This window comes from Odocoileus virginianus, chromosome 5 (assembly GCF_023699985.2).
Source record: "Odocoileus virginianus isolate 20LAN1187 ecotype Illinois chromosome 5, Ovbor_1.2, whole genome shotgun sequence".
In the NCBI taxonomy this organism is placed as follows: Eukaryota; Metazoa; Chordata; class Mammalia; order Artiodactyla; family Cervidae; genus Odocoileus; species Odocoileus virginianus.
Window position 1 is genome coordinate 72,878,527 of NC_069678.1, and position 27,656 is coordinate 72,906,182.

A 27,656-nucleotide genomic window follows, 5' to 3' on the forward strand; every position below is an offset into this window, starting at 1 on the left:
CCGCCAGGTAACTCTTGCCTTGCCCCACCCCGCAGGCCGTCCACATTTTTTCACAGGTGGAACCCTGCCCACCTCTCCCCGGTGGGAGTGAAACCTGCAAGATCTTTACCTGAGGGGAATCGCAGGAGGGTAGGTGAGTGGTTGTGGTGAGAGCTGGAACGAACTAGGAGAGCTTCAGGACTTAAAACCTCAACTCAGGACAACCTTGATTTCTTACGAGCAATTGGAGCTTGGGCAGAGTACTTCCTTCTGAGCCTTAAAGTCACTCGGTGTAAAAATCGGGATGTGTCTGTGTGCTCAGTCGAGTCTAACTCTTTGCGACCCCATGGACTGTAGCTGGCCAGGTTCCTCTGTCCATGGAATTTTCCAGGCAAGAATGCTGGAGTGGGTTGCCATTCCCTCCGCCTGGGGATCTTCCTGACCGGGGGATCGAGCCCACATCTCTTGTCTTCTGCACTGGCAGGGTTATTCTTTACCACTTCGCCAACTTGGAAGCTTCAAAATAGGGATGGAAATGCCTAAACTAGCTCAGTCACGCAGCGCACAGAACGTGGTGGGTATCCCGTAAGTTTTCTTTTCTCTCCACCACTTCTGACGTGGAGCCTGAGCGTTGCCCTTGCACCACGCTGGGGCCGCTCTGACCTCGCACACTGCATGCCTCCTCCCCAGTGCCCAAAATGAGTTCATTTCCTCGTCTGTCCCTTTTTGCCTCCTAGGAGCGGGGCCAGAGCGGCAGAGGGCTGCCTTGCTCCTTGTTCAGTAGGTGTTTATCAAATACCTACTGTGTGTCCGGCACTGTTGAGTAGCGGGTTTTCACTGATGAATAAAACGGATGTGCGATGTAGAGCTTACAGTTTAAGTGGGAGATACAGACAGAAAGCAAGTAAACCAAATAGCAGTTGCAACACACACACTTAATATCCCTTTCCCTCGGTTGTTTAGTTGTTTTCCTCTTTAGTATTTAACACTAAACATAGCCTATTTTTCATTTTGATCTTAATGATGTTCCCACTGGAGAATATAAGCTCCATGACTGCAAGGAGCTCCATGAATGCGAGGAGTCCATGAATGCAAGAGTTTTTGTTTCTTCATTATTGTGAAGTCTGCCTCTAGATCAATGCTGAGCACATAGTAAATATACATTTAATGAATCAGTACATAATGATGTAATGAATAAGCCAATAGGGTACCTGCTAAAGCTGGGGTCCTCAACCCCCAGGATAGTCACTCCCCGTCAACTTGCATCACTGCCTGAGCCCTGCCTGCTGTCAGTTCAGCAGCTGGCGTTAGATTCTTATAGGAACATAGACCCTAACCCTAAAGTAAAGGCAGAATATCCTGATTGCCACAAAACAGAAATCAAAGGCACAATAAATCTAATGTGCTCAAATCTTGCTGAAACCATCCCCTCCCCCACCCCAGTCTGAGGAAAAATTGACTTCCACGAAACCGGTCCAAGCCAGCTATGCTAGAAAAGGAGAAGGAGGTGGCACAGGGAGTGGCTCTGAGAGGAGGTGACCTTGAAGCAGGGTCTGAGGGAGTGGAGAGTCGTCCAGGCAGAGGCAACATGTGTCAAGGCCTGGCTTCTTAGACTCAAGAAGTAGAGGCTGAGAGGAGATGCGAAACTAATCTTTAAAATTCATAACTGACATGGCCAACTTCTCTAATCACTTCCAAAATAGCAGGGAAAGTGGGATTGGTAAAATCCAGAAAGTAAATTTAAGGCAAAGATAGATAAATAACTCTCACACTGTACAGCAGTTTACAGTTAACAGAGCTCCTTCTGTTAGCTTAGCTCACTTTATTTCTCCCAAACCTCTTGGGAGTAAGAAATCAGCATATAGAGGAAACTAGATCTCATTCACTTTTAATACAAACCTGGTACATAACATGCAGGAAGAATGGGTTGGACTGATGTGGCACCATTCTCGTCTGGAAGCTCTGTGAAGGTAGCGCCCATGTTTTATTAACCTCTGCTGTATCCCAGCACCGAGCACTATGCCTGGCTCCCAGACCTTGTTTGTAAACTGAGCACTCACCACTTGCCTGAGCCTTCTGTCTGCCAGGCCTGTGCTTGGTGGTAGAATGCAGAAAGAATAAGACACCACACTTGCCCTCAAGAGGGTCTTAGCCTGCTGAACCTTCCTGAAATCATTGAACTAGCAGTAGAAGGTTTTCTTTCCTCTAAAGAGAAACCTTTCCTTTACAAGAGAGAGATTTGTGGCATACACAGGAACTGCCCTTCTAAAATCAATGATAGTAAGTGGTAAGAGCATTTGGGCAAGTTCTGACCAGGAAGAATGCTGGGCACCAGGCAAGAAGGTTGGATGTGTGTAGTAGGCAGTGGGGGATTGTTGGAGATTGCGAAGCAGGGGACAGGTGTGGTCAGAGCTGGTGGCAGGTGTGCTGAGGGATAGTGTTGGGGGAGACTGGAAGCACATCGTTTGGGCCCATAGAAAACTCCAATGTAAATGGGTATGGGAAGCGGAAAAAGTGGGAAAGATCGTAAAAGTTAGGACTCCTGGGAAGTGATTGGTAACCAAGAAATGGGACTTCTGTGTCCTCTGGCAGGCATAGTGATTTGCTCCTCGCCTTTCCACAGACTTGACCCACACCTTGATTCTAGCATTTTATGCACCCATGAAGCTACTGCCCTTGGGAGGCTCCAGGGGGCCCATAAAATTCAATGGCAGTTTGACAAGGTTGGTGTGCCAGCCCAGCCCACTGGGAACTGGAGATGAAGACACTCTCCTCTGCCCTGCAGAGGCGTGAAATCTAGGGAGAAAGAGTATCCTGGAGTCTTAAGAGACCAGGTATATGCACTAACCTTGCCACTTCTGGCTTCCTGGCCACAGTTTTCTCCATTGTGAAATAAAGAAATGCATTGCCTCCTTACCTATGTCTGTCGGGAGCAGAGTGAGACGGTGCAAAGTGCTTTGGACAGACTGGCCCAGTAAGTGACCTCTATTCTTTTCCCAGTTATTATTTGCTTACTGTCTGACTCCTCCAGGCCAGGAGCTCCTCTAGGACATAGATGAGTAGTGTCACTCACCTCTGTGTCGCAGCACCTCATTCAGCAGCCCCTGCCCAGTAAGTGTCAAATGAGTGGGAGGATAGCAAAAACTGGAGGTTTTAGTCGTAATTGCATTTTAAGTAATGTTCTGTAACATCATATTTCCCCTAAGTTCTGTTCTCAGACAAGAGGGAGAGAAGAGACCCCCTCCCCCCTTTACTTTGATTTGCCTGTGGATTTTAAATGAATAGTTTCCTTGCAAGTGAGATGACAGCTCTATTTCTATATGAACTGTAGAGTTCCACATATAAATACAGAAAACCTTGATAAATCCCAAACTGCCCTCACAGAAACATCCCAAAATAAATCATAACCATTTAAATTTTCCTCCCTGGTCTATCTTTCAATATTTACCTAATGGCCCTGAAAGCAAGTTCCTTGCTTTCCTTTCTTCCTTTCATATAACATGCATATTTTTAAATATACACTGTGCTGCTTCATAAAATGAATAAAAAAACAGGTCTCTGCCCTCAAGCAGTTCACAATCTCAGAAGAGAAAAACATGTAAACTTGTTAATTTCTGAACAGTGTGAAATGCTATACGGTGGAGATTCATCTACTGGAAGAGCATTTATTGAGTACCTGCCATGACCAGGGCTGGACCAAGTGCTATGAGTGCTGTAGGAAGCCAAGTGGGCCTTCGCAGAGACCCCAGCCTGCTCTCTACCAGCCCATCCCTTCCTTGTTGTCCGTTACCCAGAGCTCCATCTCTAGACTCAGGTTCCTAGACCTGCTTAATCCAAATGGAACTAGATTTTGCCCTTGGATGCCCCACAGGCATTCAGTGTACCTCTCACTGAACTTACCATTTCCCTCCCTTCCTCTTTCCTCTAAAACTCAACTCCTTTTGGACCCACTATCCACCCAAGGATCCAAGCCACACACCTGGATGTCACTTCAGCCCTCTCTCCCCCTCACCTGCTCACCTCACATCCGTCAGTCTCTGTGTTCTGTTAATTCCTGCTTCAGGATTTCTCTAATTGTCCCCTCTCCTCTCATCTTCTCTGAAGCTGTCCTGGTCCAGATCAGCTCTCACCTGGACCATCATGACCTCCTTCTCCTGTTTTCCTGTGATTGAAGAACAATATGTTTGGAGACCAGACAGAGCAGAATTTAAGTCCCAGTGCCATCATTTATGGAACTTTGTGACCTGGGTAGGGCTTCCCAGGTGGCACTAGTGGTAAAAAACCTGCCTGCCAATGCAGAGGGTGCAAGAGATGCAGGTTCGATCCCTGGGTCAGGATGATCCCCTGGAGGAGGGCACGGCAACCCACTCCAGTATTCTTGCCTGGAGAATCCCATGGACAGAGGAGCCTGGCGGGCTACAGTCCATAGGGTTACAAAGTTGGACATGACTGAAGCGACTTAGCATGCACGTGTGTGACCCTGGGTAAGTTATTAAACCTCTTCAGACTCCAGTTTGCCCATCCATAAAATGGCACCTCCAGGACTGGCCTTGTTGTAAAGATTAAATAAAACGCAGCAATTTGGTAGATGACTCACCAGCAATACTAAGTGAAGGAAACTAGGCACAGAAGAATACATTCATATGATACTGTTGTTATTGTTTAGTCGCTAAGTCATGACCAACTTTTTTGTGACTCCATGGACTGTAGCCCACCAGGCTCCTCTGTCCCTGGGATTCTCCAGGCAAGAATACTGGAGTGGGTTGCCATTTCTTTTTCTTCTCGATGCAGGGATTTAACCCGAGCCTCCTGCTTGGCAGGCAGATTCTTTACCACTGAGCCACCTGGGAAGCTGTTCATATAAAGGTAAAAACTAAGCAAATCTGATAAATTGTGGATAGAATTGCCAACAAAGGTGGCACGAGTATAGAAAAGCAAGGAAACCGATAGTGGTTATGGGGGGCGGAGATGTGATTGAAAAGGACACAAATGCGCGACTTCTGAGATGCCAGCAAGGTTCTTTTTACTTGAGTGAGTGGTGGTTAAAAAATGGCTCTTTTATAACAATTATTAAATTGTACATAAATGTTTTACTTCATCATTTAAAATATTTTAAAAGTTCAATGAAATTTTCTATGTAATCTTTTTTTTTTTAACTTTTTCTTTTATGTTGGCGTATAGCTGATGAACAATGTTGTGAGATTTTCTTTGTAATCTTGATCCAGCACTCAGAGCATGGGAAGAAGTCAAGAAACCGTGGTTGCCTGTTGGGATTATTGTGCCTGTCTGCCTCCCTCCCCGCAGACAGCAGACCCCAGGATTGATTCATCCTTATGCTCACACGGAGCTTGGCACCTGCCGGCCTCAGGGAGAACCAGTGGAATAGAGATGCCCAGAGTGTAACCACATGTGTTCCCTCCTCCAGGCTGGCAAGGGAGCAGGGCCTGGGCCTGCTCTGGGGAGAGTATCTGATCAAGCCCCACTGATGATGGGCCAGGGGGAGGAAGGTGACGAAGAGGAAGCCTGGCTGCAGCTTCGGCCGGTGGAGCCTTTGCCCTCCCAGTGCTGCGGCAGTGGCTGCTCGCCCTGTGTGTTCGACCTCTACCAGCGAGACCTGGCAAGGTGGGAGGCTGCCCGAGCCAGCAAGGACAGGAGCCTGCTGCGTAGGGAAGAGACACAGGTAAGGGGGGTGCTCCTCAGACACGAGGGCCGGGTGTCGGCATCCACCTGACCTCAGCCCCGTACGGTGTACCTGCTCAAGGGAGCTTCCTCTGACTCTGCAGCAGAGGGAAAAGAGTGGGCCTAATGAAGCAGATTGACTCAGGTTCAAAGCCTGGCCTTGAGTTGGGGAGTGGGGGATGGGGTGGTATAGTGAGGGAAGGACCCAGGAGTGAATTGGGTGGGTGCATTTTCAGGAGAACAGAATCTGTGAGTTTGAGCAGTCAGAGAAGACTTCCTGGAGGAGGTCTGGGGGGTGGGTGGAATATTAAGGGCAATGGGCTGAGACTTAGAGGACATAAATTTGAATCCCTGCTCATGGTGGTAACTTTGTACAAATAAGTCACTACCACTTAGGCCTTAGTTACCCCACATGTAAAATAAGGGTATTGGATTAGATCATCTTTAAAGTCCCATCAATTTCTAAATCTGCCTACTGGATTTTAGCTGATTTCAAGGATAGGTGGGTTTTTCATACATTGGAAATGAGTGTTCTGGATGGAGAACACAGCTTGAGCAAATAAAGACTTACGGGTTGGAATCCACAAGGTGTTCTTGTGGGAAACAGAAAAAGGTCTGACTCTGGATGCTTGGGAGATAAAATGAGACTCAGGACCCATCCACAGGCACTAGAGTGTCCAACTAAGGACCTTGTGCTTTATCCTGGGCTGAGAGGAACTGTGCAAGGCTTCAGAGCAGAGTGACCTTGATGTAAAATGCTCTGGTGTTCTTAGAGCCTGAAAGGGAAGGAAGGTGGGGCTGCACTTTTATACAGAAAACTTGTCAACCACAATAGCCCCTCCTTGTGCGGAGGATGCTTGTAGAGGCTTGCCTGTCTCTTGAGTCCCAAGTTCTAGCTGGTGAATCTTTTCCTCTTGCAGAGCTGCCCTTCCAAGCTGAGCCCAGAGACCTTCCTGGCCTTCCTCATCAGTGCTGTAGACAGGCTCACCAAGGACACCTACCTTGTCCGGTTTGCACTACCTGGGAACAGCCAGCTCGGCTTGCGGCCTGGCCAGCACCTCATTCTACGGTACACTCAGGTAGTGGGAGGACCTCATCCTATGGTCACTCAGGTGGTGGGAGGACCTCATCCTATGGTACACTCAGGTGATGGGAGGACCTCATCCTATGGTACACTCAGGTGATGGGAGGACCTCATCCTACGGTCATAGAGGGGTCGACGGACCTCTTATCCTACGGGTGAAGAACTCAAGGCTGTCAGGAGAGATGATCCTTGATGTAATGCTGCTTAGGCTAGGTGAATGGGTAATCGAGACTTCATCCACAGTACCCTCTCGGAGAGTGGAGGACTTCTTCTCTGGTACCAAGTTAGTGGGAATCCCCTCTTCGGTCCTTCAGGCTGAGCCAGGAGACCTTCCTGGTTCCTCAGTGCTGTGAGGACTCACCTAGGACACTCATCCTACGGTCACTCAGGTGGTGGGAGGACCTCATCCTACGGTCACTCAGGTGGTGGGAGGACCTCATCCTACGGTCACTCAGGTGATGGGAGGACCTCATCCTACGGTCACTCAGGTGGTGGGAGGACCTCATCCTACAGTACACTCAGGTGGTGGGAGGACCTCATCCTACGGTCACTCAGGTGGTGGGAGGACCTCATCCTACGGTCACTCAGGTGATGGGAGGACCTCATCCTACGGTCACTCAGGTGGTGGGAGGACCTCATCCTACGGTACACTCAGGTGGTGGGAGGACCTCATCCTATGGTACACTCAGGTGATGGGAGGACCTCATCCTATGGTACACTCAGGTGATGGGAGGACCTCATCCTACGGTCACTCAGGTGATGGGAGGACCTCATCCTACGGTACACTCAGGTGATGGGAGGACCTCATCCTACAGTACACTCAGGTAGTAGGAGGACCTCATCCTACAGTACACTCAGGTAGTGGGAGGACCTCATCCTATGGTACACTCAGGTGATGGGAGGACCTCATCCTACAGTACACTCAGGTAGTGGGAGGACCTCATCCTACGGTACACTCAGGTGATGGAAGGACCTCATCCTACGGTCACTCAGGTGGTGGGAGGACCTCATCCTACAGTCACTCAGGTGATGGGAGGACCTCATCCTACAGTACACTCAGGTAGTAGGAGGACCTCATCCTACGGTACACTCAGGTAGTGGGAGGACCTCATCCTATGGTACACTCAGGTGATGGGAGGACCTCATCCTACAGTACACTCAGGTAGTGGGAGGACCTCATCCTACGGTACACTCAGGTGATGGAAGGACCTCATCCTACGGTCACTCAGGTGGTGGGAGGACCTCATCCTACGATCACTCAGGTGATGGGAGGACCTCATCCTACGGTACACTCAGGTGGTGGGAGGACCTCACCCTACGGTACACTCAGGTGATGGGAGGACCTCATCCTATGGTACACTCAAGTGATGGGAGGACCCTATCCTACAGTACACTCAGGTCGTAGGAGGACCCCATCCTATGGTACACTCAGGTGGTGGGAGCATCTCATTCTATGGTATGCTCAGGTGGTGGGAGCACTTAATCCTACAATACACTTAGGTATTGGGAGGACCTCGTCCTGTGGTACACTCAGGTGATAAGAGGACCCCATCCTATGGTGCACTCAGGTCATGGGACGACCCCATCCTACAGTACACTCAGGTCATGGGAGGACCCCATCCTATGGTACACTCAGGTGGTGGGAGCACCTCATTCTATGGTATGCTCAGGTGGTGGGAGCACTTAATCCTACAGTACACTCAGGTGATGGGAGGACCCCATCCTACAGCACACTCAGGTGATGGGAGGACCCTATCCTACAGTACACTCAGGTCGTAGGAGGACCCCATCCTATGGTACACTCAGGTGGTGGGAGCCCCTCATCCTGTGGTACACTCAGGTAGAGGGAGCACCTCATCCTACGGTACACTCAGGTAGTGGAAGGACCCCATCCTACGCTACACTCAGGTAGTTAGAGGACCCAGGCTTTGCAGCCCTGCTCTGCCATTTGTTAGCAGTGTGGTCTAGGGCAACTTGCTTAACCTTCCTAAAGCTTCCATTTGCCATCTTCAGAGTAAACACTGTGATACATGACTTAGAGGGCTCTTGGAATTGACCTAGATAATGTATTTTCATGATAAATAATAACAACAAACACTTTTTTCACACAGTTTATGCTCATACGTATGAGCTTATTTATTGTTTACAAAATCCAGTGTGGTAGGCACCATTATCATACCAGAGAGGAAACTGAAGTCAGAGAGGTTTAATAACTTCCCCCAGATCACACAGTTGGCAGATGCTGGAGCCAGGGTTCGAAAGTAAACAGTGTGTCTCCAGAGCTTGTGGCGTTAACCTCATACAATTAGCACCAGCTGATAGAAAGGAGACTGACATTGAAAATAAGAGACTTGCCCAGTATCACACAGCTAATAAGGATTCAAGCCCAGACAGCCCGCCTCCTGAATTACACCCTTCATTCCTCTGCACTTCCTTCTTCCTCCCAGCTTAATTTTGTCCTCTCCTCCCACCTCGATCCCCGCCTCCACCTACCCAGGGACAAGACCCTTTGGGACCTCCAGGTGGAGGCATCTGGCAGGCAGGCAGCTCTCTAGGCCTGACACTCAGCAGAGAGATCTGAGCTGCAGGCATAGATCTGGGAAGCATCCAGGTATATCGTTATACCTGGATGGCGTTTGGGAGCATGTGAGACATGCAAAGAAGGAAGGAGTTAGGACTGAACCCTTGCAACTCCACCATTTATAGTGTTGGCAAGAGGAGGTAGAGCCAGCAAAGGAGACAGAAGGTGTAGCCAGGAAGGAAACCAGGAGAGAGCTTATTACTCATCACACTCTAGTCACTTGCCTCAAACTGACCCCTGGTGTTTGTATCCAGCTCATTCTGGCCTGTGGCCTGGCTGGCGGTCCTTAAAGGTCACTGTTACTTTAGGAGCCACAGGACAGGTCAGAGCCCAGGAAACCCTCCATCCATAAGTCAGGGATGCCCCGAACTGCCTGCTTCTGGTCTGGTCTCTCTCCACTGTCTCTGTCACTCTCAGGACACCCCTGTCCCTCCTCATTCAGACCCCTTCTGGTGCTCCACAGCACCTCCCCAGCAACACACCAGCCCACAGCCCCAGCTTCCTAGGCTACCAAGTTCTTCTCTGCTGCCCACCCATATGCTTGCCCCTCTCACCAGTTCCCGGCTTGCCCTACATTGAACTACCTCTAAGCTTTTGCCCCTGGAGGAGGGCATGGCAACCCACTCCAGTATTCTTGCCTGGAGAATCCCCATGGACAGAGGAGCCTGGCGGGCTACAGTCCATGGGGTGGCAAAGAGTTGGATACGCCTGAGTGACTAAGCACAGCACAGCACAAGCTTTTGCCTCGGTTCTTCCCGTTACTTCCTGTCCCCATTTTCATGTGTTAGTGGGTGGCTCATCCTTTAATACCCAGCTCAGGGAGGCCTTCTGAGGTTCCCCAGATGAGAGTGCCTGTGACTTACCTCTGTCACAGCAAATGTCACAGTGCCCTTTGCATCCGAGCCATGCCATATGTTCTGTTTGTTAGTGCTTTGTTCTATAAGCATTTATTGAATGTTTCTGCCCAACTTTTGATACATTAGGATGAGCCTTTTTAATCTTTGCATACCTTGGAGGAGAAAATTATGTTCATAGTAAGGTTCAAGAAAGGGGTGCTTGGGTACTCCAGGGAAGCTCTGAGGTGTAGTCGTAAGGAACCTGGCTCTGAAGCAGACAGAGCTACAGTTGATTCTAGCTGTGTGACTTCAGGCAGGTGACATCCTTCTCTAAGCCTTGGTTTCCTCATTTTGGTTATTGTTTGCAATAAATGAGGTACTGCCTGTCATATACTTGGTGCATCATAGGCACTTAATACAACATGTCAGCATGATTATCCTTCTGTCCCCCTTGTTGATAATTCTGGAGTGGATTCATGCATCAGGTCAAGCTTTGGATGAGGGCACCTTTGAGGATCCTTTCTAATTCCAATGCTCCTGGCATGTGGTAATATTTGCTAAATGTTAAATACTGGTTAAACTTAGCTGTTTTTATCTTGATCATGTTATGGTTGGGAAGAGGTCAGGAAAAACCCCAGTGATGTCCTAAAACAGCTCACATCACCAGTGTGTTTTTTGAAGAACCTTTTCATTTGTAATCCCAATGGAACCACATAGTAGAGGCATGGATGATTGTCCTCATTTTACAGAAGGAGCAACTGAAGGTTTAAATGACCTGCCCAGGGTCTCACAGCCAGCACGCAGTCGTGGGGGAGCCCAGTACTCTTTTCTTCTGCTCCACCTTGCCTGCCCTTCAGTGAGGACCACTGGGATGACTGGGCCCCTAGCTTCACTTTCACCAGCCTGGCACAGGTTAGGTACCCTAAGGATTTGTTGAATTACTGGCTGACTGCCTGACCAAGTGCATCTCTTTCCCAGAGGGACAGTAGATGACTTAGAAATTCAGAGAGCCTATACGCCCATCAGCCCTGCCAATGCAGAAGGATACTTTGAAGTTTTAATCAAGGTAAGTCAACTCACACAGTTGCTCTAAGAGCCAAGGACTGGACCTCCATTTGCCAACTTGATCGGGGCTGGGTACTTCCCTTTGACGTGGGAAAAGCCAGGATTCACATGGGAGGAGGCTGGCTGGAGGGAAGAGCAGGGACAATGGGGGTGGCCCTTTCTCATCTCCTTTCCTAGGGAAAAGAGGCTGCTGCATCACCAACAGAGGGCATGTTCCCGATAGATTTTTATGAACAAGAGGCTTGGACTGAGAAGAGTAAAGCTCTTCCTCCTCACCTTCTTACTATTGATGGAGCGTGAGCACTGAGCCAGGGAAAGGGGAACCAAGTCATGGGCAGTCAGGGGGGAGTCAGGGGGAGTCAGACCCAGTGCCCACCCTCAGATGGGGCCAGACTGGGACACTGCAAGGTGGTAGATGCAGCAAGCCCCAGCCTAGCTCAGGGCACCTGGGGCTGCAGGGAAAGTGGGCTGGGCTTCCTCGAGGAAGCTGTGTGTGTGAGCTCCGTGTTAAGCTCAGGAGTGGGAAGGAAGCTCTGAGTGCTGAGCAGTGCGTATATACAGCAGCCAAGGGGGCATGACTTGGGGAACTTCCAGTCGTTCGTCTTGGAACAGAGTGGGTGCGCAGGCAAAAGATGGGACATGAAGTTCCTTGGGGACCAAGCTAACTGAAATTAACCTTACGCAAGGAGTTGGCAGGGGCCGGGGCATTTGAGTTGGGCCTTGAAGAAGGAGTACAGATTAGAGGTGGCGTTCCAGGGGTGGATAACCAAAGGCAGGGAGAAGTGAAATAAAGCAGGGTCTGGTGGGAACTATACTCAGTCTGAGTGGTGGAAGGAGATGTGCATGTGGGGGCAGCCAAGGTGGGCTGGGCAATTGGTAGAGATGAGATGAACAAAGTGGGCTGGATGCAAAATGCTCCAGAGACCCAAGGAGTAGGCAATAAATGTATAAGAAGTCATGAAGTTCGAATTACGTGCACAAATAATTGGGTTGAACTACATGAAATTGCTGAAATGCTAACATTTTTGACTTACGGAACCAGCAGTTTCACATGAGTCAGCCTAATACATAGCTCTAGATCTTTTCCCAAACAGAATCCTAGGGAACACCTATCTTTAGGTGTTCACATCCTTTGTCTCCCTTGTAGGACAGAAATTATCCCCCTTTCATTGACAAGTAAACTGAGACCCCAGGAGTGCCTGAGACCCCAGTTAGTAACAAGTGCAAGTGGTGGGTAAGCCCTGGCCTCCTGATTCCAAGTACCTAGCACCGTCTATGGCCCCTGCCTTCCCCGTCTGCCTTCAGAGCTCAAGTATTTATTCCCTCACACATAAGCTTGGATGGGATCCCTTCTCCACGCAACTGTTTGTCTGGGAGATTCCACAAATCCTCTCCAAATGGCCCACTTCCCCAAGCTGCTTGTCTGGGTGTGTTTCTATTGAAAGGATAAGCCTGGAGACAGTACTTCGGGGCAGCTGGATCGTTCCCAGCTGCAAGGCTGATTTTCTCCTTCGTTTACCGGAAAGCCTCTCTTCAGAGAGATGCTTAATTATCCCTAAGCCGCTGGCTGGGAAGAACTGGAAATGTCTTGGCAAATTGGGAAGGCAGGCGGGTTTTCTAAGGTTTACGCTCCCTTGTAGATGGGAAGGGGGAACTCCCATTTCTCAGGCACCTTCTGGGCTCCAGGTACTGTGTCTAGCTCTTTAATTACCTCATTTCAACCTTGTAACCACCCTGCAGAGTAGATCATATTCTCCCCACTTTGCAGATGAAGAAACTAAAACTCAGAGAGATGATATTGTCCCAAGGCCCCTTGGGTAATATGATCCCAAATGGAAGAACAAGTCCAGTGTCAGTTCTGTTTAACAAATGTGTTTTGAGGGTTTACCCTGTGCCAGGCTCTGTGTGGGTGCCAGAAGCACAGAAAAACCCATCCTTTCTTCTTGAGTTCTCTCTGTGCCACAGGGCTTTTAAGGCCACCCCTGGGGCTGTGCCTCCCCTGGACTGGGGCCACAAAACAAGGGGTGGGCTGAAATGTATCTTTCAGCAACTTAGAAAAACTGTAGCCTCCTCCCCAGACCTCTTCTAGGTCAGCCGAGGACGTTCTTTGCTTTATGCATTTGGTGCCCAAGGAAGGCAGCAATGGTACCAGAAGTGGCTGCGAGTGCTTAAAAGCAAATCTGGTGACCAAAGCCCAGTCTCTCCTTCAGGCCTGGTTGTAATTTCTCCAAACACTCTTCCAGTCCTCTCTCCCAGTGCTCCCCCCGACCCCTCCTCTGTTGTGTCCACTTGCTGTTCCTAGAACATGACCTGGGCTGTCCTACCCCTGAGCATACCACACCTGACGCCCAGAATTCTCTGTGCCCTTCTGCTCCCATCTCCAGTGAGTCTGATCCTCCCCAGTCTTCAAGGTCCAGCCCCACTGCTTCCTTCTCCAGGAAACTCTGCCCAGTCCCACTCCACTGGAAGTGACCGCACCTCCTCAGGCGTTAGGTAGTCTCTACCTTGTCTATGTCTGAGCCTTAGACTGTGAGCTCCTTACACTTAGGAGGGCCTGATCTGGGTTACTGATTTGTTCATTCAGATGTTTACGTCCTTTCCGTGATTCAGGCATTGGCTGCTTTCATGGAGCTTAAAGCCCAGCTGTCTTCCCTGCAGCCCCAGCATAGTGCCTAGCACAGAGTGGGTAGGCACCCAGCAAGTGCATACTGCCCTTCTCCCATGGAGGAATCCCCTCCATAACCTTCATTTTTTTCATCCAGCCAGGAGACAGTATAGGGATATGCAGACTGCAGATGAGTGGCCCACAGACTGCCTCTAGCCTGCAAATATATTTGGTTTTGGCCTGTGTAGTGTTTTAAAATTTTAAATTAACTGCTAACATTTCAAAAATGGGAAAATTTTCCTAAAAATATGGATTTCCTGCCCCTCTTAGAAAGTCAGAAGATCTGGCATCACTGGCCCTGTGGACTGTGTACTGGAATTTGCAAAGTGACTTCTTCCTTTAGAAAGAGAATTCGCTCACCAATTTACCTTAGTCCCCACCACTCACTCTTGTCTGCCTAACGCTGAGACTGTTAGGTGCCATTAATTGTCTCATACCTGATTCTTCACTCAGTTAGGTTACCTGTGTGGCCCCTGGTTATTTGGTTTGAGACCTCTGTAATTAAGGCCAATAGTCATACAGATTTTCATCCTGGTCTTACCATTTGCCTTCTGTGTAAGGTTCTGGGCCTCATCTGAAAACAGGGACTGACAGCGCTAACTTCGTGGATGATTAGAAGGATTAAATGAGACAATGCGTGTAAAGTACTGAGCTTGAGGCTGACGCGTGTAAAGTACTGAGCTTGGTTTGTATTGGCAGTGCTTGCCCATCCCAATGAGATCTCCCTTGGTTTGTTTCCAGTGCTACCAGACTGGGCTGATGTCCCAATATGTCAAGTCCTGGAAAGCAGGAGACACAGCTTTCTGGAGAGGACCCTTCGGAGGCTTCTTCTATAAACCAAACCAGGTCAGTGCCCACGCTGCGTCCTCAGGAGGCCCCTCCCAGCTTAGCCTCCAGGACTGTGGTTCTCATGTTTCAGGCCATAGAATCTCATTGTGGCATTTTTCTTGAGCCCAGACTTAATGCCAAGAGTATACTTGGGGTTGGACATGGGAGGAGATGGGATAGGTACTAAGAAAACTGCCCATGTTCCAGAACCATCTGTGCCTGAACAATGCTTGGAAAAATTCATACTATGAGCTAGGCATGTAGGGCCCTTATGCCAGCTGACTCTCAGATCTCTTTCCAGTTTCATGGGCCATTTGCAAGACTATGGAGACCACTCCCTAAGTACATCTTGTGACTTGCTGCTTGGAAGTCCCCTGCTTCCCAGGCCAAGGGTTCTTCCCCTCATCTTCATGGCATGTTCAAGTCCTCCCCTGACATTCCTAGGAAAAAACACTAGTTTCTCATCAATTGGTGCACATAAGAAAGAAATTTGACAGTATGTACTGGGGACTTGGGACTTCCTTGTGTCTTAGTTGGCCAAGAATCTGCCTGCAATACAAGAGACCACCTGCAATGAGGGAGACCTGGGTTAGATCCTTGGATCAGGAAGATCCCCTGGAGAAGGAAATGGCAAAGCACTCCAGTATTCCTTCCTGGGAAATCCCATGGCCAAAGGAGCCTGGTGGGCTACAGCCCATGGGGTTGCAAAGAGTTGGACACAACTGAGCAACTAAACCACCACTGGGAGTCTTAGGAATCTTCACATCCTTGACCCAGTGCTTCCACTTCTGGAGTCTGTCCTATGGAAAGAATCCAAAATGCTGCCTCTTGCACATGTTCATTGCAGCTTATTTATAATAGCAAGAAATTGCAGACAGCTGAACATCCAACAACAGAGCAATTAAGTACACTGGGTTACAGATACTTGATAGGCTATTATCCTGGATTTAAAAATTATGTTTATAAATGATGTTGATGCTTATGCTATAAGGTCAAGTGACCAATACTAAGTAAAATACTAAATACACAACAAGCTAGGAAACTTAAGTTAGATTATATAGAAAAAGTATAAAAGAAAAAGCAATAAAATGTTAGCATCTCTGGGTGGTGGAATTATGGGTGATTTTTATTTTCTTCATTATATTTTCCAAATCACCCACAATGAGTACCTATTACCTTTATAATGAGGAAAACAAAGCAAAACAAATGGAAAAGAATGAATCATTCTTCCTCTCTATTCTTTTACTTTTAATTGAAGTGTAATTGATTTACAATGTTGCGATAGCTCCAGGTATACAGCAGAGTGATTCAGTTACACACGCGCGCGCACGCACACACACACACACACACACACATTCTTTTTCAGATTCTTTTCCCTTACAGGTTATTACAAAATATTAAGTATAGTTTCTTGTGCTATACCGTAGGTCTCTGTTGGTTATCTAGCTTACATATGGCAGTGTGCATGTGTTAATTCCAAACTCCTAATTCATCCCTCGTCTCTTTTCCTCCTTGGTAACCATAAGTTTGTTTTCCTTTTTGGCCATGCCATGCAGCATGTGGATCCCAGTTTCCCCACCGGGAATCAGACTTGTGCCCCTGCATTTGAAGTACAGACTCTTAACCACTGAACCCCCAGGGAAGTCCCCACAAAGTTTGTTTGCTATGTCTATGTGTCCATTCTTTTTGTGTAACTTAAAAATAGCTTTTACTGGTATTCTCCTTACTACAAATGTAGTATCTGTGTTCATTGCCCCCCAAAACCTGCAGATATAAAGAAGCTAAAAGAAGAAATAAAGAATACCTGCAGGCCATCTTCCCAGACATAGCAGTCTTATGACCTTGGCATCAGCAGACCCCATGGGAAAGCCCCTCACTTGCTATCTGAGAGGGCATAGGGCCCAGCCATGAAGGAAAAGACATGGCATCTCATGTGCCAACATTTGGCCACTGAAACTGGCTGAGGCTTCGCTCTGCTCCTGTGAGGGTGCCAGGGTGCAGGCCAGTCTTGCCATTCTGCAGCCATCTTCGTGGCAAGTGGCTCACGTCTGGCCCTGAGACTGGCGTGTTAGCATCTGTCTTGCATTTGTTCCACAGACATTCATAGGGGTTCACCCAGGGCCAGGCCAGTGCTGGATCCTGAAGGCCCGGAGATGGGTCAGATGAGCCCCGTCCTCCAGACGCCCCCAGTCTGATGGGGAGACAGGCGCATAGATTGATGACAACACAGGGTGAGGAGGGTGCTCGGAGGGCTATGCGAAGACCTGCCTGTGGCTCAGGGGAGGCTCCCCAGAGGAGCGCCTGAGCAGTGATGGGAGAAAGAGGTGATTCACGGCAGACTCCGTGACTGGAGGCTGGGAGAATCGGAACACAGGACAGGATGATGGGCCAGCAGCAGGGCTCAGTGAGGGGCAGGAATCCAACTGCATTAGGTCCCAGGCTCCATACCAGGCACTTGTCATCTCTTTAATCCTCATGGCAGAGAAAGCAGGGTGTTTGGCTTGTGAGTGGGAACTTCTCAGTCACGCACAGAGAAAGAACGATTTAAAATGGGTGATGTTGAGAAGGGCAAGAAGATTTTTGTTCAGACGTGTGCCCAGTGCCATACTGTGGAAAAGAGAGGCAAGCACAAGACTGGGCCAAACCTCCATGGTCTGTTTGGACAAAATACAGGTCAGGCTGCTGGATTCTCTTACACAGATGCCAACAGGAACAAAGGTATCACCTGGGAAGAGGAGACGCTGATGGAGTACTTGGAGAATCCCAAGAAGTACATCCCTGGAACAAAGATGATCTTTGCTGGCATTAAGAAGAAGGGAGAGAGGGAGGACTTGATAGCTTATCTCAAAAAAGCTACCAATGAGTAAAAAAAAAAAGAAAAAATCCTCATGGCAGTTCTGAGATAGGTGCTCTTCTGCAGAGGTCCATTTTTTTTTTTAAACCAGTGAAGAAACCAAGGCTCTGAGAGGTGAAAGAACTTGCCCGGATCCTAGGGCTGAGGGTTTACCCTGAGATCTGCATGGCTCGTGGTAGTCCAGGAAGCATTCCTTGCAGTAGTGTGGTGTGCAGTGGCTGTCACTAAAGCTAGTGGGAACTCGGACTGCACTCACAGAGACCTACAAGAGTAGAGGTGAACACCTCACTGTGCAGGTCAGGCACTAACCTGCACAGCGCTGATCTTAAAGAGACCTAGAGCCAGGAAACAGGTTTGGAGAGGGGGAGTCGATGGGACAGGGGCCTCTTGGAGGCTCACTTTTATTGCCTGGCTCTCTGGGCCAGCACTGTGCCAAGCACTGAGGTATAGTATCTCATTTAGTCTAGAGAAGAACCGGCCCAGGGTCCAAGCCAGGGTCCTCAGATCTCTGCAAGGTGGCCCTGGGGCAGAGGAAGCAGCCCAGAGGGCAGGGCCAGGATGGGGATGGTGGGCAAAGCTTTGGTTGGAGCAGGTTTCAGGTCATTGTGAGATGAGAAGCCCTCCCTGGCAAGGGGAGTCAGCTTGTAATACAGCAGACTTCTTGGGAAGTAGTGGGCTTATTGTTCAGTCGCCAAGTCGTGTCTGACTTTTTGTGACCCCATGGACTGCAGCCAGGCTTCCCTGAGCCTCACCATCTCCCAGAGTTTGCCGAAATTCATGTCCATTGAATCAGTGATGCCATCCAACCATCTCATCCTTGGTCATCCTCCTCTCCTTCTGCCTTCAATCATTCCCAGCATCAGGGTCTTTTCCAATGAGGCGGCTCTTCACATCAGGTGGCCGAAGAATTGGAGCTTCAGCATCAGTCCTTCCAATGCGTATGCAGAGTTAATTTCCTTTAGGATTGACTGGTGTGATCTAGAGGGCTGCCTGTCAGCAGAAGTATCTAAGCAGAGTCCCGTGGGGATGCTTTAGAAGGCAGCCGGCCATTTGCAGAATGGCTGCACCACTGCTTTTCCTTGCAGCCTCCGGATTCCATGATTTCTGTTCCGTAGGCCTCACAAGCTGTAGCTTTCACAGGCACGGAGGGTTCCCTGGAGGGGTTAGAGAGGGGACCTCAGATGGCTGGGGAGGACACCCCAGAAGGACAGTACCATCCAGTCCAAGCAAGCCCAGGAAAAGGCCCCATAGTTGGTAGGTGGAGTAAGACCCCCTCCCAACCCACCCCTGTCATGTACCGTCTTGTTCCCCAGTACGGGGAGCTCCTCATGCTGGCTGCTGGTACTGGCCTGGCTCCCATGGTGCCCATCCTCCAGAACATCACAGACAACGCAGAGGACGAGACCTTCATCACCCTGGTCGGCTGCTTCAAGACCTTTGAGGGCATCTACATGAAAACCTTCCTCCAGGAGCAGGCCCGTTTCTGGAATGTCCGCACCTTCTTTGTCCTCAGCCAGGTGAGCCCAGGGGATAACTTGCGTCCCTGATGGAGACTCTGCTGTCCCCTTGCACTCCTCCCGAGGGCCTGCCGTGGGCTCTCTGACCTGTGGCATAATAATCATTCTCGCCACTGGTGGAACCCACAGGTGTGCCTGTGTTGTCATGTTCGTCATGCAAATGAGGAAGCTGATGCTCAGAGGTGAAGGCACCAGCTTGTGTCATGCTGCCAGACGGGGTGAAGCCAGGATCTGAGACCCAGGCTGTCTGCTTACAGAGCACCAGCTCTCAGCCAGCATGCTTTGCTGCCTGCCGTCCACCCTCCAGCATCCTCTGTTGTGTGGGCAAGGGACCTGGTGATGGAAGCAGTGGGCCAAGCACAGACGTCCTCTGGCTGTCAGAGCTGATTGAGGCAGGGACATGTTTCTGGGTAACCAGTCTCTCAGTGCTCCACCCAGTGCCAGGCACACAGGAGGCACTCACTGTCAACAGCTGGTGGAATAAACTGGATCCGAGTTCAAGGCATGTGTGAGGGTCTTTTCCACATCCCTTTTCCGTGCAAGTCCCAGCCACTCTCACTAGAAGTGGCTTTGCTTCCTGAGCCCTCTCCCCTCTGGTTCCCCATCTCTCCATTCATTCAAGTCACCGCTCTGGGACCTCCCCTCAGGGTCACAGCGCGGGAGTTGGGGGCTGTCTTGCCCCTTACCTCAAGCTAGGCCTTCAGCTGTCTGTTCATCTGCCTCCCCTAGTCTATAGCTTCATTTCTCTTTCCCACACACCCTGGGTTGGGGTCCCCTGCTGGTGTCTCCCCTCCATTCTCTTGCTCAGGGTCAGCCTCATTGCCCTGTACTTTGGAGCACCCTTCTCATCAGTTACCTCTGAAGGCAGCTTTAGAGGGTCCCTAACGACTTCTGTGATCCTCGACATTGTGGGTGGGGGGCTGTCAGGAAACCAGAGATCCTGAGGTCCCCAGGAGCCAGAGTCTACAGGCCTGTCTATCAGGAGGAATGCTCAGTGGCCTGATTACCCAGGATGTCATGCTTGGTGAACGTGAACAGTGACAGCAGTCCCCAAGGTCAGAGATGAAGCAAAGGGCTAGTGGACAGCCAGGGGGAGAGAGGTGAGGGGAGGGCCAGTCCTGCTTAAAACTGAAGATGCCCTCTTCCTGGCCTCCAGCTGCTCACCTATATATGTGGAGACAGTCACAGAGATGGCTGACAAGGGCTTCCCTTCATTGAGCATTTTCTCTGTGCCTGTCACTGTTCTAAGCACTGTGTGTATTAACTCATATCAGTTCAGTTCAGTCGCTCAGTCGTGTCCTACTCTTTGCGACTCCATGAACAGTCCCTCAGTCGTGTCCAACTCTTTGCAACCCCATGAATCACAGCACGCCAGGCCTCCCTGTCCAACTCCCAGAGTTCACTCAAACACATGTCCATTGAGTCAGTGATGCCATCCAGCCATCTCATTCTCTGTCATCCCCTTCTCCTCCTGCCCCCAATCCCTCCCAGCATCAGGGTCTTTTCCAATGAGTCAACTCTTCGCATGAGGTGGCCAAAGTATTGGAGTTTCAGCTTCAGCAGCAGTCCTTCCAATGAACACCCAGGACTGATCTCCTTTAGGATGGACTGGTTGGATCTCCTTGCAGTCAAAGGGACTCTCAAGAGTCTTCTGAACACCACAGTTCAAAAGCTTCAATTTTTCAGTGCTCCACTTTCTTCACAGTCCAACTTTAACATCCATACATAACTACTGGAAAAACCACAGCCTTGACTAGACAGACCTTTGTTGGCAAAGTAATGTCTCTGCTTTTTAATATGCTATCTAGGTTGGTCATAACTTTCCTTCCAAGGAGTAAGCGTCTTTTAATTTCATGGCTGCAATCACCATCTGCAGTGATTTTGGAGCCCCCCAAAATAAGGTCAGTCACTATTTCCACTGTTTCCCCATCTATTTGCCATGAAGTGATGGGACCGGATGCCATGATCTTAGTTTTCTGAATGTTGAGCTTTAAGCCAACGTTTTCACTCTCCTCTTTCACTTTCATCAAGAGGCTTTTTAGTTCCTCTTCACTCTCCTCTTTCACTTTCATCAAGAGGCTTTTTAGTTCCTCTTCACTTTCTGCCATAAAGGTGGTATCATCTGCATATCTGAGATTATTGATATTTCTCCTGGCAATCTTGATTCCAGCTTGTGCTTCTTCCAGCCCAGCGTTTCTCATGATATACTCTGCATATACTCATATAGTCCCCACCAAAATCTTAGGAGGCTTGTACTGCCATCATGGCCTTTTAATGAATGTGGAAACTGAGGCACAGAGAGGTTAAGAACCTTGCCCAAAGTGACACAGCAAGTTGGTGGAGAGGTCATGACTTTATTTCTTGCTGGTATAAAACAGCACAGGGATGGGTGCTGTGGAGGGTGTTCAGGATGCTGGCAGCAAGCAGAGAGGGCTTCACAGAGCAGATGGCATTTGATCCTGGGCTTGAGGGCAGAGTTAAAGTTCACCAGCGATAGGGCACCTTCTACCTTGGGCCAGGGTTTTGATGATGCTGGTGCCCTGGGGTTGGGCAGGCGAGTGGGCTGGCTGTCAATAGCAAGGGCAGGTGGGGGAGGATGGAGTGAGAGGTGCCTCCTGCCTGTCCATGCTCCCTCTATTCCAGTTGCTACCTGGGCCATAGTGAGAGCATCGTCAAGGGTCTCCCTATTCAGGCCACTTCTTGCGTATTTGTCCTTCATGCTGTCTCTGGAAGGGCAGCTCTGACCACATCACCACCCTGCTTCCTGCCCTTCCCTGGCTCCCCATGGCTCTCAGGACTATGTGCCAGCCTTCTGCAGTCTCCCATCCTGGCCCTCCTCCACCCACTGCATGCTGCGTTTTGGTGTCACTGGTCTGCCTGTGGTCACAAGTGCTCCGTGCTTTTCTGGCTTTGCTCGTGCTGCTCCCCTCGCCGGGAGCACTTTTTCCCACTTCTTAAGCTAACGCCCACTCATCCCTCACATCTCTCTGCAGAGGTGTAATTCCATCCTGGGAGCTTCCCTGAGCCTCCAGGCTGGTGTAGATGTTTCTGCTGTCATGGCCTGGGCTTTCCTTCACCCACCCCGCTGCCTCCTCATTGTTGAGGGTCCCCTCCCGACTTGAGCAGCAACCAGACCCCACGCATCTCTTGGTGTAGTCAGGGTGAGCCGCACTGAACGAACTGGCCAGGGAGGGAGGGGGGATTGGGCAGTGGGAAGGAGGGGCAAGGCCAGTAGGCCTTCCTTGTTCCTGACCTCGAGGGGGCCCGTTGGGCAGGTCAGAGCACAAAGGGCACACGAGAAGATGGGGATCATCAGAGAGGCTCCACCGTGAGCAGCACAGCACTATCCTCAGAGGCCCTCGGGATCTGATGGGCTCTGAGTGCGACTGGGATTCTAGGCCTGCTCTCACGGAGCCTCTTTCAGGGTTTCTCCATCACCCTGCGCTCATCACTCATCACGGCAGCTCAGAGAGGTCATGGTCACTCACCAGAAAGTGGTGGCAAAGCTTGCATTCCAACCCCAACGTCCCTCTCCATCCTGTCTTGCAACTTGGCTTTAGGAATGAGAAGTTCACCTCAATAGCATCTGCAGAGGTGACAGCCCTATTCTGCTGGGGCTTTATTTGTTTTAGACGCTGGTTACATGGCTTCTTCTCTTTGTCAAAATTCTCCAAACTGTCAATACATATACAATATATGACATACATATACATATGTTATACTTCAAGAAAATGTTTCCTTAAAAGAAATTTTTCCAAGTCAGCTAGTAGTGGAGATTTTCTTTTGTAACCCTGGGGATGAAAGCCACAAGCTAAGGCTAGAGGAGCAGAATGAGAAAGAGCCTGGGGCCTCATACACCCCCGGAATACTACCTCTAGCCTTCCCATGTGAGAGAAATAAGCCCCTCTCTTGGTTAAGGCAACCTGGGGTCGCTGATACACAGGCAGATGAGGCCAGGAGCCCTGTCTGCCTGGAGCAGCTCTCCTGTCTCCATTGCCTAGCACAGGGCTGGGCACAGTCCACTCAGTCAGTGAGTTTAGCCGTTCAGTCGTGTCTGACTCTTTGTGACCCCATGGACTGCAGCACGCCAAGCTTCCCTGTCCATCACCAACTCCCAGAGCTTGCTCAAACTCTTGTCCATCGAGTCCACTCTGTAGACATTGGTTAATTCAACAGGTGAATTGAAAACTCAAATGCACAAAAGTTATGCTCTGAGCGTGATGGTGATAAATAACCTTGGAAAGATGCTGGGAGACCCAGAGTCATGGTGAGAAAACATTCCCCCCAGAGTGTCCGGGACAACAGCCCCTGGGAGGCAGTGGAAATGATGGGACCCACGTTCTGGTCCCAGTGCTGCCCTACCTCATCGTGTGTCCCAATAACATCCCTCCCCTTCCCTGTGCCTCACCTGTGCCTACCGGCTCACAGGCTTCTGTGAGGGGGACCTGAGTCCCCGTGGAAGGAAGTACCTGGCTCATAGTGGGGCTGGGTGAAGCTTGGTTCCCCCCATCCCTTCTGGCTCAGGTTCCTCATTTGGCAGAGAGGAGCTGACTGTGTGAACTCTGAGGACACCCAGGAGTCACCCCCACTGTCTCTCATCCTCCCAGGAGAACTCCCTGGAGCAGCTTCCCTGGAGCTACCGGGACAGGACCCACTTTGGCCGCCTGGACCGGGACCTGCTTGAAGAGCTGGTCGGCTCCTGTCGGAGAAAGCCGTTCGCCCTGGTCTGTGGATCAGCTGAGTTTACTAAGGACATGGCTGGGTACTTGCTGGACGCAGGCCTGGCCGAGGACTCCTACTTCCTCTTCTAGGCCTGGCCTCGCTTCTGAAGCTCAGGCCTGGGGCCCGGCACTGGGAAGCAGGAAGGATCACAGACTGGAATCCGAAGACATGAATGGGAGACCACTGTTTATGCTCCAGGTGACCTGGGACAAATATCTTTGCCTCTGCAGACCTCCATTTCTCATCCATCCCACGAGGTCACTGTCACTCCGACAGGCATTCTGCTGGGAGGAGAAAGGATGGGGCTGTAGGAGTCCTGAACAGGAAAGTATACAGTGGGCAGTCAGGGAGGACTTCCTGGAGGGAGCCAGGTCCCAGCTGAGTAGGAATTGGCAGGAGGAGGACTGGGAGGGGCTTTCCTGATTCTCAGCCAAAGCCTGCTTTCCCTGGAGTCTGTGTATCTTGTGGCCTCAGGGCCAGCTCAGAGGAGGGCCAGCTCAGATGAGGTGCTCACTGACTGTTTAGGGAATGACCGCAGGGGAGGATAAAGGAAGAACTTGCTGTCTGGGCCTCCAGTACTGTGAGCCTGACACGATGAAGGTCGAGGCTTTTTTGACCTGATCACGTCTCAGAACAAGGTGGGGCCCTAGACTACCTTTCTTTTGGCCCCAGGCCTTTCCTGCTGCAAAGGGCTTCCCTCTCAGTCTCCCTTTCCTGGCTCAAGAGCCCAGCCCAGAGTCCTTTCCCTGGCAAAAGAGTTACGGAAGGAAGCTAATGCCCCTCCCTCCTGCAGGCAGCCAGCTCAGCCCGCGCCTGCAGCTCAGCGCCCTGGTGACGGTTGCTATGGAGATCTAAAGATAGAGCAGGAGTCGGGAGACCTGGGTCCCTCTCGCTGCTCTGCCCACTGAACGAGCTGCTGCTGGTTCCGATCCACTCACCCCTCCCCTCCACACGCCACCCGCTCCATCCTGCATGTGGCATGCCCTCCCCAGGGAACCCAGTGCTCCTGGGCAGCACACTGCAGTTAATGAATTCTGCTTTTTTGCAGCCTGTGCTCCTGTCTGCTGCACCAGCTCCGGCTGGCTACAGGCAGTCCCAGAATTGGAATATTAAGCCGTGGAATCTCAGAATCAAAGGACCGTAAAATCGTAGAGTTAGAATTTTGCAGTCATAAAATCACAGTCTTCATCACATGCGTGCGTGCATGCTAAGTCACTTCAGTTGTGTCCAACTCTTTGCCCGCCAGACTGCTCTACCCACAGAATTCTCCGGGCAAGAATAGTAGAATGGGTTGCCATGCCCTCCTCCAGGGGATCTTCCTGACCCAGGGCTCGAACCCATCCATGCCACCCGCATTGGCAGGTGAATTCTTTACCACTGGCATCACCTGGGAAGCCCAGTCCTTATCATATAAGAGGTTAAAGCTCAGGACTCCAGGAAGTATCCCGTCTACCAGACTCATTGTATCAATGTGGAAACCAGTGCCCAGAGAGGCCATGTGATCTGCCTTATATAAAACAGTTCATGGCAGGGCCAGCTCAGAAGCCAGATTTATAATGTCAGCCCTGTCCACAGATTCTGTACCAGTGATTTTTTTAGACTGGACTCTGTAGGATAGCATAGTTCCTGGCATGGGAGGTGTGAAGGAATGGCAGCTGGGTGGGATCCCCAGGACCCCCTCTAACCAGAGCAGTTCTGTTTTTATCTCATTTATGTCTTGGGGCTTGGAGTCATTTTCAGTTGTGAAGTAGGGTTTTCCTGCACTGCCCAAAAAGTTGCAACAAAACTGTGCTGTGCCATGTTCAATAAATAAGGACAGGCCATTGGGAGATGGTGCCAAAGGTTTCAAACCAAGTTTCACAGGCACCATTCCATGGTCAAATAGATGTGGGGAATACAGCCTGTGGCCTTTGCCAGCAATTATGTGCATGTGAGCATAATAAAGATTCTGAAAAGTCCAGTGGTGAAGAAAGATTTTTCGTTTTAACCAGGATTTCCCAGGCTTTTTAAACTAGAGAACATTTTGAGACCAGCCTTCCACAGACTGAGCTTCAGGGAATCCTGGTCTGTTGCAAAGCCCCTTTTCAGCCTAGGGTAAGGAAAAGGCCCTTCTCTGAGCAGCAGAGGTCCCAGACAGGAACTGTGATCTCATTCCGCCTCTCCTGTGGCTTAAGCGAGGCATTTTTCCTTTCTCAGGGTCTCAGTCAGGGCATCTTCATCCAACTTTTCCTCTCCCTCAATTGGTATGTCCTATTGATTCTACTCACAGATACTCTTGGAGGGCCATTTGGGAGCCAGACTTTGAGCCACTGAGGGCAGTTCTGGGAATCTCCATCATGGAGCTTACAGTATGACATGGAAGATAGGAATTAAAGTTGTTATTCTTAAAGAGATGAGTATGCTAAAATTGGAAGTACGGAGTGCCAGGAGAATGGCTGGCTCTAGGCTGGTCTGGGGGAGGCTAAGACATGCCACTGCGCTGAGGGTGGAGGCCTCTCACCATTGTTACGGATGGTCAGGGGTCCCCACCTAAGGAGTGAAGGATCTGGGGCAGTTCTTGTATGTCTGTCTTTGTCCCATGTTAGATATTTGGTGTGTAGATGTTACCACCCAGTGAAAACTGACGGCCTTTCTTATCTTAGGATGTGTCGCCCTCCCCTTCCCCTTCTTCCATATGGGATCTGTGTGCTCTGGATGCTGGTGGGGCTTCTTATCCTGGGACACTGGTGAGAACCCAGCCATGTCCTTGGTACCATGATACCGAAGGGCTCACATCGTCCAGAAGCTTGAGAGCTGGTGGCTGGGTCCTGTGCCTCAAAAGATAATAAGTGAGCCCAAGAGGAAGACTCGTCGGGGTGTGTGAGCACGGACCTCTTTGAATCACGGTGAGGGTCCCATCAGCTGGCCCACTCCTCCCATCTCTCCTGGGAATGCTGTCACAGGGTGATGTGACAAAATCAGTGGCTGCCTTGGTTCTGCCCTCGTCGTGTTTTACTGCACCCTTGCAACCTTCCCATCCTCGGTCTTCAGCCTCCTGCCTCTCCCCCGTACCCCTCCTGCACTGCAGCCAGACCCTTTTAAAATTTTTTTTAATTTTTGCCCACACTGCGCAGCATGTGGGATCTTAGTTCCCTGACCAGGGATCAAACCCATGTGCCCTGTATTAGAAGCATGGTATCTTAACCCACTGGACTACCAGAGAAGACCTCCCGAAGTGTAGGGGACATCGTTGTTGAGTGGAGATACAGTGGTATACAGCGGCTCTCCAGAGCTTGCCTAGACTGCTTCTCACACACAGAATCTATCACTCCTTTGCTTAAAATCCATCAGTGGCTCCCTGTTACTCCGGGTGTGGCATCTGGGCTGCTCTGCTTACCTCTCCGGGCTTCCCTGATAGTTCCGTGAAGAATCCACCTGCAATGCAGGAGACCTCGGTTTGATTCCTGGGTTGTGAAGGTCTGCTGGAGAAGGGATAGGCTACCCACTTCAGTATTCTTAGGTTGCCCTTGTGGCTCAGCTGGTCAAGAATCCGCCTGCAATTTGGGAGACTTGGGTTCGATCCCTGGGTTGGGAAGATCCCCTGGAGAAGGGAAAGACTACCCACTGCAGTATTCTAGCCTGGAGAATTTAGAGTCAGACACAGTTGAACAACTTTCACTTACTTGTTTACTTACCTGTCTAGGCTTATTTTATCTTGCTGCCACTCCCCCACCCCCAACTCTTATGTTCTAAGCATGTTCCCTTACGTCCTTCTGTCCCTTCACATCTACTGCTCCTTCTGCCCGTTCCGTCCTCCCATCTTCCATTCACTTTGCCCCCCTGTCTTTAGAGGGCTGAGTTTAGTGT

At 50.2% G+C, this 27,656-nt stretch overlaps 1 protein-coding gene and 1 pseudogene across 8 annotated transcripts; both read left to right on the forward strand.

The window, feature by feature from the left end:
- The first annotated feature begins 44 nt into the window (after positions 1–44).
- CYB5RL (cytochrome b5 reductase like) lies at positions 45–25,770 on the forward strand. Of its 8 annotated transcripts, none has more exons than XM_070468123.1 (8): positions 46–133; positions 464–553; positions 5,405–5,659; positions 6,579–6,727; positions 11,138–11,225; positions 14,631–14,735; positions 18,885–19,088; positions 23,696–25,770. In XM_070468123.1, exons 2-8 carry the CDS (start codon positions 509–511, stop codon positions 23,897–23,899), a joined length of 1,050 nt encoding a protein of 349 aa, XP_070324224.1. In that variant the 5' UTR covers positions 46–133; positions 464–508; the 3' UTR covers positions 23,900–25,770. The 8 variants fall into 8 exon arrangements, with proteins under 8 accessions (XP_020727098.2, XP_070324224.1, XP_070324229.1 ...); XM_070468128.1 differs by lacking the exon at positions 23,696–25,770 and adding an exon at positions 19,218–19,589; XM_070468124.1 differs by lacking the exon at positions 464–553 and adding an exon at positions 4,771–4,845 and having other exon boundaries at positions 52–133.
- Positions 17,252–17,605, forward strand: LOC110123487 (cytochrome c pseudogene; annotated as a pseudogene).
- Positions 25,771–27,656: the final 1,886 nt, after the last annotated feature.